Consider the following 10,322-nt stretch of genomic DNA (forward strand, 5'->3'; position numbering starts at 1 on the left):
TGGAAGAAGATGGATTTTCTATTCATTGTCATTATTTTCCTTCCGTACTCTCTTCATATTTATACAAGTGAAAAGATAAAAAGATAGCGAAGGAGAGCTAAAATTATTGATGTGGATTAAAATCTCCGTCAGCGAGAGAGAGAGAGAGAGAGAGAGAGAGAGAGAGAGAGAGAGAGAGAGAGAGAGAGAGAGAGAGAGAGAGAGAGAGAGAGAGAGAGAAAGGCTACGTGGGGGAAGAAGGAGCATTGGTTTAGTTCGTGACCTAACCTGACCTTCCTCTCCTAAATGTCAGGGGCGTAGGTCATGAAAGAATGAAATTTTGCCACTCCTAACGAGGCATTATATACTCAATCTCATGATATTATTCTTTATGGACACAATACACTAAACTCGGTGGAGAGAGAAGAGGACTGCAAAGAATAGGGTATGGGAGGAGATCTTACGTTTATGTTAAATCTAGTAATGATCATAGTGAGATAATTGACTGAGAGAGAAGAGAACTGAAAGAATATATATGGGGGGTACCTTACGTATACATTCAAACCAGTAATGTCAATAATACTGGTGATATATTTAGCTGGTTGAGAGAGAACAGAACACCAAAGAATACACATAAGGAGAAACCTACACACATTAAAACTAGTAAGGAAGATAATATTAGTGAGATATTTAGTTGTTCCTTACACTTTTAAGAATCTGACTAATCATCTTTATTGTCCTTCAAATTCGTTCTTATGAAAGTACAAAAGCATTCATTAATCCAGATAACAAAATGTAAAAACACCACCATGCACTTTTAGTCATAGGTTTGTATTCTTAAACGCTTTGTTCTCTTACCAGCCTTTTCAAAGGCCACAGCGATGATTAATCGTATTCTCGTGACTGTTTTTCCTAGTGATGATGCAGAGTCTGTTAAACTATGACAAGAATCATGCAAACGCCCTTGAAAACCTTAGTAACTTGAAAAAAAAAAAAACAGTGGAGATAGGAAGTCGAAATGCTTTTTTTTTTTTTGGTCGTATATCAGAGATCGACGAAAGGCAATAAAAGACACAGATAGAAAAAAAATGCCCTCTCAAATGCCGTTCCCGAAACAGAAATGGGAGTAGGAGAACTTGGAGAGAAGCCTGTTTATTTCTTTTGAGGTGTCATGATATTCCTCCTTCGAAACAGCTCAGATCGCGGGCAGGAGGAAATACGAAAACAAAAAGATAACTGCAGAGCTCACCATTTTGAGGATGGAGTCCATAATGCGACTCACCCACACACGCATTAAAGAACCATCTGTACCTCACAACAACAGCTGCTGTAGTGCCATCACTCACACACAGTCCTTCATTACCACACTTAGGCATGCAATTACACACATTTATAACACCCCCCCCCCCAAAAAAAAAAAAAAAGTGGGATAAAACCAAGAAATATGAGCGAAGCTAATGTATATACTTATATATGCATTCCCTTCCTCTGTATGTCTCTTTCCGTCTCTTACTCCATCTTCCCCACATATGTTATATTTCTCGTATCTCCGTTTTCTTTCATGTTCCTTCCTCGCACTACCTCCCCCTACTTGCTCCTGCCACCCGCCCGTCTTCCGCGTCCCTCCCTCCGGCCTTCCTCCCTCCCTTCCTTACAACACACCCGCACTGCGTCGCTCGAGCTGGTGGCGTTATGCAATTCATTATAGAAGCTCTCGTGTCACTCAGTCAAAGATTTCTCTCCCTCGCTCGTTGGGTGTGTTGCCGCTGAGGGACCTGTTTGGTGGGTTTCGTGAGAGAGAGAGAGAGAGAGAGAGAGAGAGAGAGAGAGAGAGAGAGAGAGAGAGAGAGAGAGAGAGAGAGAGAGAGAGAGAGAGAGAGAGAAATATATGCAGTAAGGGCAAAACAAGGAGACCTACATCTCATATTAATAAACAATCACCGTAAAACACACACACACACACACACACACACACACACACACACACACACACACACACACACACACACACACACACACTGTTGCTAAGAGTCACGTGCCGCCTTGGCTCCCCTCCGAGAGCAAGGCAATTAATTATATGGACGTATATCTATATTCAAAGTGGCGTTTAGCAGCCATTTGGACGCATTAGCATGAGTGAACCTCGCCTGGCCCTCTTCTATGTGGGTCTCTTGGTTACAACACCTTGATTGCCTCACTAGTGTCAGAGGCGGTAAACGACTCCTGGTGACTTGATATAAGTTTACTTGGTTATTTCGAAAGTCATATAATACGTACTTATTTCGCCTTTCCGTTGTTTCGGTGCTCCCGTCCGGTATCGCCACAGCGGATCAACCTTCGACAATCTTAATTCTCTACGCATTCCTCACTTACACCTATTACTAGCATGTCTTCCTTCATATCACTCGCAATGTATCTAATTCTCATATGAAAAGGCGAAGACCTTAGAGTTAAAAGCACACTGAACAACACTAATGAGAAGTCTAGTATTAAGTGCTGGTCCCCCCTAAGTAAAAGAGTTCCATTCTGGTTGGCCATATTTAGTTCTGGAGTTCTTGATATTCCATTCTTGAAACATTAAGTGTAAGACATCGGAAGGTGGAAGAACACAAACAGGCGAGTTCCAGAGTCTATCATAATATAATGCTTATCGTTCATTAATTAAACCTAAGCTGGATTTTTCTCAATTTTACGAGGTGGAAGGTGGAAGAACAGAAGCAGACAGAGTTCCTGAGCCCATTAGTCATGAACATCGTTTAATAATTAAATATAAGCTAGACTTTTCTTAGAGTCAAAGTGGAAGGTGGAAGAACATAGACAGACAGGGAGTTTCACAGTATATCATAACCATAATGTTTATCGTTCATAAACTGAATAAAAGCTGGAAAATTCTTAATAGTTCAGTTCTTCATTATTACAGCGCTCCCTTTTAAATGTTCTGAAATTGTGCAGTGTATGATAAAGACACTGATAGCGAGGGACTTAACCATTACAATATTCAACCTCGTTACTGAACCCCTGGCTGGCCCGCATACCGTCCCGCTGTGAATTATGCAAGTGAAACGGTAATGGTTCTTAAAAGAGGGCATTTAGCGACCCCCTCCCTCTCGAATCAGGGGAGTTAGATGACCCGTGTTCGCCCCCTGCATGCGATCTACATACGTGCTTCTGCTCCACACCTCATGCAAACCCTATGACCTTGATCCTCAATACTCACGTGCATTTACGATCATTGAAAGCCACGCACACACACACGCGCACATATATACGCGTCTTAACGTCTTTTATAGCTCTTCACTGAGTCGTCCGTATTCTCAAACCTCTCAGAGACTTATCGCGAATACATTTAAAAGATTTTAGTGGTAGGTACTGTGGTTTTCAAGGATGCATTCATGATTCTAATTATTGTTTTAGCAATGATTTCGCATCAATAGGGGATAAACACCCATGAGAACACGCCTGCTCATCTTTGTGGGCTTTAAAATAATTCTTATGATGGGACAAACATTTAACAATACGGGCTACACCTACGCAGCAGTGGTGATGATATTTTCGCCGACCAGTAACTTTCAAGCGCTACGCATCAATATTTCAGATCAGCGTCAACCTGTTTGCTTCCTAGAACTGTACATTTGGCGTTCACCACAATATGTGGAATTATTATCGAGAACTTTTCTTCTTTTCTTTCTTGTATCACTTCTTCAGGCAACAGGGAATAGTTGTTTTTTTTCTTTCTCTCTCTTTTTTTTGAAGGGTTTTGGTCAAAGGTAACAGAAAGCAGCGTAGAAAAAAAAGGTTCACTGAAGATGCCGGCCCCATAAGAGAATAATCCAAAATAGTATCGAAAATCACGAGGAGAGGTGTCTTGAAACTTTCCTCTTAAAGTAGTTAATAGCGGTATGATAGATGCATGGTGGAGGATGGATCGTTTTGAATATGAAGTGTTGTTGCTGAACTTTTACCACGAGCACTAATACATCACCTGTCACTTAGCATAACGTGCAGCCATTGATTACTTTATGCAAGATGTATATGTTATTTCTGTGTCTCCGTAAACTAAAGCTCTAACGTTGTCCCGACCCAGTCTATCAATTATATCTGTGCTTCTAAAAACTAATGCCGTATTGGTTTAATTAACTATAACTTTAAACGTATCACCTAAGTAAATCTGGTTATGCATTTTGAAATCTAATGTAATGATAGCTACCTTCTTCAACAAATTTGCCAATATGCTGCGAAGATTGGTTCAAGATTAGATTTTTTTTTTAAATGAAAAAAAGGAATATTCTAACCATTTATCATCTGGTAGAAGGATATTATAAGAATTCGTTATAATGATCCATAAAAACTACGTAAGAGAGGGCTTGTCAGAGAGAGAAAAAGATGATTGCTCACGGAAGATGTGAAGTGAGAACTGTCAAAAAAACATCGATTCCATAATATACTAGACATGTGAAAAGACATCTAAAGAAAGAAGTTGTAATATTTCATAAGGAATGCGCCTCTTTGTGATTACATAAAGACCCTTCTACCATCACCACCATCACCACCACTACCACCACCATCACTATCAACACTATCACCACCACTAGTACCACCGCCACCGCCACCACCACCACCACCACCAGCAAACTAACTGTAACGCTGACCCCAACACACATTTCTATCCCACTTATGGATTCTAAATTTAGGAACTGTAGTTGTGCTAATGAAAAATGTAATTAGATTAAATGAATCGCCTGTTAATTGCACACAAACGCCTTATCTAGCAGCCATTAAGTGTACTGGCGGGTTGGGGCCAGACAGACATCGCGGCATTAACTAACAGAGTCCTTGCGATCCACCATGGGAGTGACCCAGTACCCGCCTGACCCACATAGACCATTGGGACTCCCGGCCTTTGTTTACTGGAAGGATATTAGCCGCTTTTAGAGGGAAAGAGGGAGGGGATTGAAGGTGAAAGAGAGAGGGAGAGGGTGAGGAAGAGTGGTGGGGAAACACACAGACAGACAGACGGAAAACAAAGAAAGCAACACAGACAAAAAGACAGACAAACAAACAGACATAGACATATAGACAGACAGACATATGGTTAAACAAACAATTTTAAACAGAGAGACAGACAAAGAAAGAGCATACATAGACAGACAGACAAAATAAACAAACAAATAAACAGATAGACATACAGAAAAACAGAGAAACAAAACAGAGACAAAAACATAGACGGAGAGACAGCGACCGACACACAGACAGAGAGGTAAAGGTAATATACAAGATTTATACACACCTGTGCATTATACCTTCACTCTTTACCGCATGTTTTCTAGTGGTAGCAGTGTGTTGTGGCTTACAGTTGTGTTTCCAGCGTGGTGTGTTGAACGTGTCAACAACGACGACGACGCTCGATGCATTAGTGTTTGAATTACTCTTGCGCTCCGTACAGACCTAACAGAACTTAATTTTGAGATTATTTGCTTATTGTTTTTTTAATACTACAATCCTTCTGTGGTATGTTTTTGGTTTTGTGAGATGTAAATAAAAAAAAAGAATTCAATTTAGTGTTATCCTTGCCATGTCGTTAGATATTTTTATTTTTATTGTTGTTATATGTGTGTTTTTGTATTCCTTATCATTTACCAAATAAATTTTTTGTAAGTATTATTATTATTATTATTATTATTATTATTATTATTATTATTATTATTATTATTATTATTTTTATTATTACTGCGATTGTTGTTATTACTACTACTACTACTACTACCATTTCTAGTATTATTTCAACCAACAGGAACAAGAACAGCTACTAGTACTGTTACTACTATCATTATCACTACGCCATCTGCCAAATCCACATGACCTGACTATGTGTGTGTGTGTGTGTGTGTGTGTGTGTGTCATTCACTTACGGTCGTCTGCTGGTCACCTAGCCAGCCCTTCCCCTACGGAAAGAGCTCAGAAGTCATAGTGACTGATCTTTGGGTAGGACTGAGACCACTCACACACCATACACCGGGACAGCGAGGTTACAACCTCTCAGCTTACATTCGCAGCTCGGGGACTCAAACTCGTGAGCCGATCTTGCTGAGCAGTACACTACGAGTAGGAGTATATGTGTGTGTGTGTGTGTGTGTGTGTGTGTGTGTGTACTCAGCGATCACTTCGTCCTCTCGGGCAGGTGTGGTCGATCCTTAATCTATAGTGAACTATAAACCTGATCTGTTGCTTGTATATTTCATAGAGGAGAGAAAGAAAAAAAAAAAAGTTACGTTCCTTATGCATGTTTGAAAGCTTGGGTGGACTGAGATACAGTGCTTCGAGTGTGTGGGTCAGAATGATATATCACAGACAGCATTGCTTTGTTCGCAGGAATCCTGTGTGTGTGTGAGCGTGTGGGTGTCTTTATGAGAGTTTTTTTTTTCATATGTGAAGGAGGCTGACCAAGGTCATAATACAGGTAAAAGAAAAAAAATCGCTATTTTGCTGTCCTTGAAAAGAAAGAAAAAAAACATCTAATACTGAGGAAAATCAACGTTAGCAGCGAATTTAACTCAAGAGATGCACTGACTCCTTTTCTCAAGCAATTCAAGTCAAAGTGAGGGACGAAAAACTAAAAACAGTTTATGAGTTTACGAGCAGAAAAGACGAAAGAGTTGGCACTAGTCTGGTTAAACTTTGCACTGATGAGATGGATAACAGTGTGTGTGCATGTATGTATGAATGCATGTGTGTGTATATATATGTATGTATGTATGTATGTATGTATGTATGTATGTATGTATGTATGTGTGTGTGTGTGTGCGTATATGTATGTATGTATGTATGTGTGTATGTATGTATGTATGTATTTTCCCTTTTCTCCATCCTACACTTCATCATCCTTTTCATGGCAATACGCAATAAAGCATAACATTATTATTTCTATACAAAAATCTTTAGAAGCACCTGTAAAATATAAAAAAAGAACAGTAGAAGAATATATTTCTCAATATCCAGCCAGCATAAGGTTTAGAGTTGGCTGTAGGAGAAAAAGGATATATTTCAGAGTATTTGTGACTAACCCTATTATTAATAGGGTTATTCGTTAATGAACGACATCATTAACCGCCAGAACATTGTAAAAACTCTCTTAGACTATAGAAATATGCAAGAGAGCATTGTATCAAAATGAGTGACTAAAACACTATTGGTGAGTAAAGGGAAAATTTTGTAGCCGTAAAACGGTTGAGAACGATGTGTCGGACAGTAATGGAAGGGTTAATCTCGGTGATCTTCCTTTTATACACTGATTGCTTCACCTTGCAAAACCAAATAGTTTTCATCTTGGCGCTCCTTCACCAGCCGCGGCACGTGCTCAGTACGTGCGTACACGAGTCCTCCGTTCCACTCATGAAAAAAAGAAAGGGTTCGTTATCAAAGTTTCGACTGAAAAGTTTTGTGTGATTAAAATCACAAAAAAATGCTAATTTCAGCTTCTCTTTTCTCGAATCCAAACTGAAAATGGTTTGCTGGATAAAATCCTATAGAAAATTGCTAAACAATGTAAAAAAGAAATGATCTCGGCTGTATTTTCTGGAATCTCACTCAACTGACATAAAATAAAAGAATACTCAGACTCAACCTATAATGAACTCCAGGCACACCTTTAAAAGCAATGTGAAATTTTTGAGATGCCCGAAATCTTCTTCTCACTAACTCAACGCAAAGTAAAGCCAACTTCTCTTTTTTCTTAGGCTTTTACGTCCGGGTTCTTCTGATGAATCAAGACTAGGTCTGTGGCTCTTAACGAGGGGCATTGGTTATAACATGTGGGAGCCGTTACTTAGAGCAGATACTCTTCCTAACCTCAAACCGTGAGCAGGATTCGAACCCGTATATGAGGACACATTGGCGCCTATCAACTCGCATTGCCAGTGTACCAATGGCCATATTCTGCAGTTGTGTCTCCAAATAACACAACAGAGAATAGCAGTCACTTCTACTTGATCGTGCCGAAGTCACTATCCAGTCACGCTATTCTGAAAGTAATGTTGGCACTGCTAATCTCATTGACGATGATAAAGAGAGGCGGTGGCACACTTACTTTGGTGAGGTTGAATGTGGCGTTGTAGCTGAAGGTAAGGTGCACGAAGGAGGCGAACACATCCTTGTACGTGACAGTAAAGTCCTCAGGGGGCGCGGGAGGCGGGGGCGTGGTGGTAGTGGGGCCCGTGAAGATGTGTGCCTCTGTGGTCAGCCCCGGCGGGATAGCAGCGGCCCCTAACACGCCCGCCGGCACTCCACACCACGCCCACACCCACGCCCACACCAAACTCACGGTACGACTCGGTCTGTACATACTAGTAAGGCGATTAGCGGGTCGAATGTTCGCATAGGAGAGGCTCAAAGGTGAGGCTCTCCAGGGCTTCTCCCGCCGCACTTGGCACACGCTCGCAAGGCCGGTGCTCTTAAGACGTCCCCCACTCCTCCGCCTCTCTCTCTCCCCGAAGACCTCAGAGGAACATGATTTTTCGTCTCGCTGATCACCTTTCCTTTCCAGCCTGTCTTCATGTCGCTCAGGGATCGCGTTGAGCAGGCTGTCTGCGGGGCTTGAGACAACACTAAGCCTCAGCAGGGGATGGCTATTCGCTGGGCCTGAGTCTCTGGCTGGGTCGGCGGCCGCAACATGGTCTTGGCGGGGCAAAAGTGAGCGTCGAGAAGGCAGAGCTGCAGATGGAGGCGTGGTTGTGGTGGAGTGGTGGTGTGGTGGTGGTGGTGGTGGTGGTGGTGAGGGAGCGTGGCCTGTAGTTAGTGTGTGCAGCGTGGGTCGTGTAATGATGCAATGGTGATTGTTACTGTTGTTATTGTTGTTGTTGTTGTTGTTATTGTTGTTGTGGTGGAAGTAGTGGTGGTGGTGGTGGTAGAGTCGTGGCGGAAAGGAAGTGCTCGGCGACGCTCTGCCCAACACACTGACCCTCCACCTGTCCACCAACCTTTCCTCCACCCTCCCTCTTCCTCTACTCCACCTCCTCCCCTTCTTCTTCCTTCTCCCCCCCAACCACCCCCAGCCTTTCCCATCTTAATGCTTCATATCCCTCTTCCTTGCCCCTCCACCTCCTCATCGCCTCATTGCTTCAGAACCCCCTTTACTCCTCCCACCTAGTCCTTCCTTCCCTCCCCTCCAAGTCTTCACCCTTCATCACCCTGATCTTCCTTTCCCTCTCTCCTCTTCCTTTCCTTCCCGCCACGCCTCACTTACTCTTCCTTCCTATAACTCCTCTTTTTCCTCCTTTTTCTTGTTTCTTATCCTCCTTTACTGTCTCCCTCCCACCGTCATTTCTCTCCACCTAGTAATTAACTCGATCTCTCTCAATAAATTACCTGTGATCAGACTTCGATCTGCCGCGGCCTCAGGTAACGGACGGCCTCCCAGGAACGTTTATTCTCCTTCGCTAAGAGTCTTGGCGTCAGCGCAGTGCGGGAAACGTGTGCGTGCCCTAATGCACATAGAAACAGCACCGTCAGTTCGAGGTTGTGACGCGTCCCTGGCTGTGAGTGACTCCTGTGATCGCTTGCGTGTTACGTGGGAGGAAGTGCGTGGTTTTCCGTATTGTCCAAATGTATTTACGACTTGTGAGGTACGAACATAGATATGAGAAGTGAGTTACGGCGTCACGGCAGCGAGTTCATATGACATCTGCTAGGATGGTAAGAGTGAGTTGCGTCTCTACTTGTAAATTGCCACCAGACGGGATCGAACTCAGAACATCTACGCCGGAAAGTGAGCATTGTTCCGCCGAGCCACGTGTGGGGAGTGAAGGATGTTTGGATGTAACACAAACACAGTAGAAGCAATCAAGCCGACACAGAAGAGTAATGCAAAACATGCCTAACAGGTACAGAATACGTGAAATATAAATCACATTACTTCCTATAAAATCAATCAATTACGGAGCTAATTAGATAAAATTGCTTCATTTGTATGCTAAGGAGTGACGTCGCCACTAAATGTTTCAGTGACAGCATAAAATCAATAGGTAAGAATGTCAGTGAATATAGTGGAAGGTAACCCAAAAGCTGCAGCGAAATTAAATAAAAAAAAATGAAAAAAAAGATAAGTTATACAAAGACACACAAACAATAGTACAATAAAATGAAATTAAAACTAAATAAAATATGAAATCAATAACGAAGCAAGTAAATAACATAAGCATAAGAGGAAGAAGACTTTAAGCATAATGATAAGAAAACAACCAGGTTATAGATATGAACTAAAAAGAATCTGATTGTGAAAGGAATCCATACATTTGCATAATTTTCCGTAATATAACTATGATATAAACAATCACAAAACCCATCTAATC

The 10,322-nt window shown here is 41.8% G+C and overlaps 1 protein-coding gene across 1 annotated transcript in view; it reads right to left on the reverse strand.

The window, feature by feature from the left end:
- LOC135107926 (uncharacterized) overlaps positions 1-9,021 on the reverse strand; it is a 36,703-nt gene extending 27,682 nt beyond the window's left edge. Inside the window, exon 1 of the mRNA XM_064018370.1 lies at positions 8,063-9,021. Within this exon, the coding sequence (XP_063874440.1) occupies positions 8,063-8,317 (255 nt within the window). The 5' untranslated portion in view covers positions 8,318-9,021. The remainder of the gene's footprint in view (positions 1-8,062) is intronic.
- Positions 9,022-10,322: the final 1,301 nt, after the last annotated feature.

Source organism: Scylla paramamosain, chromosome 2 (genome assembly GCF_035594125.1).
Source record: "Scylla paramamosain isolate STU-SP2022 chromosome 2, ASM3559412v1, whole genome shotgun sequence".
NCBI classification, from domain to species: domain Eukaryota; kingdom Metazoa; phylum Arthropoda; class Malacostraca; order Decapoda; family Portunidae; genus Scylla; species Scylla paramamosain.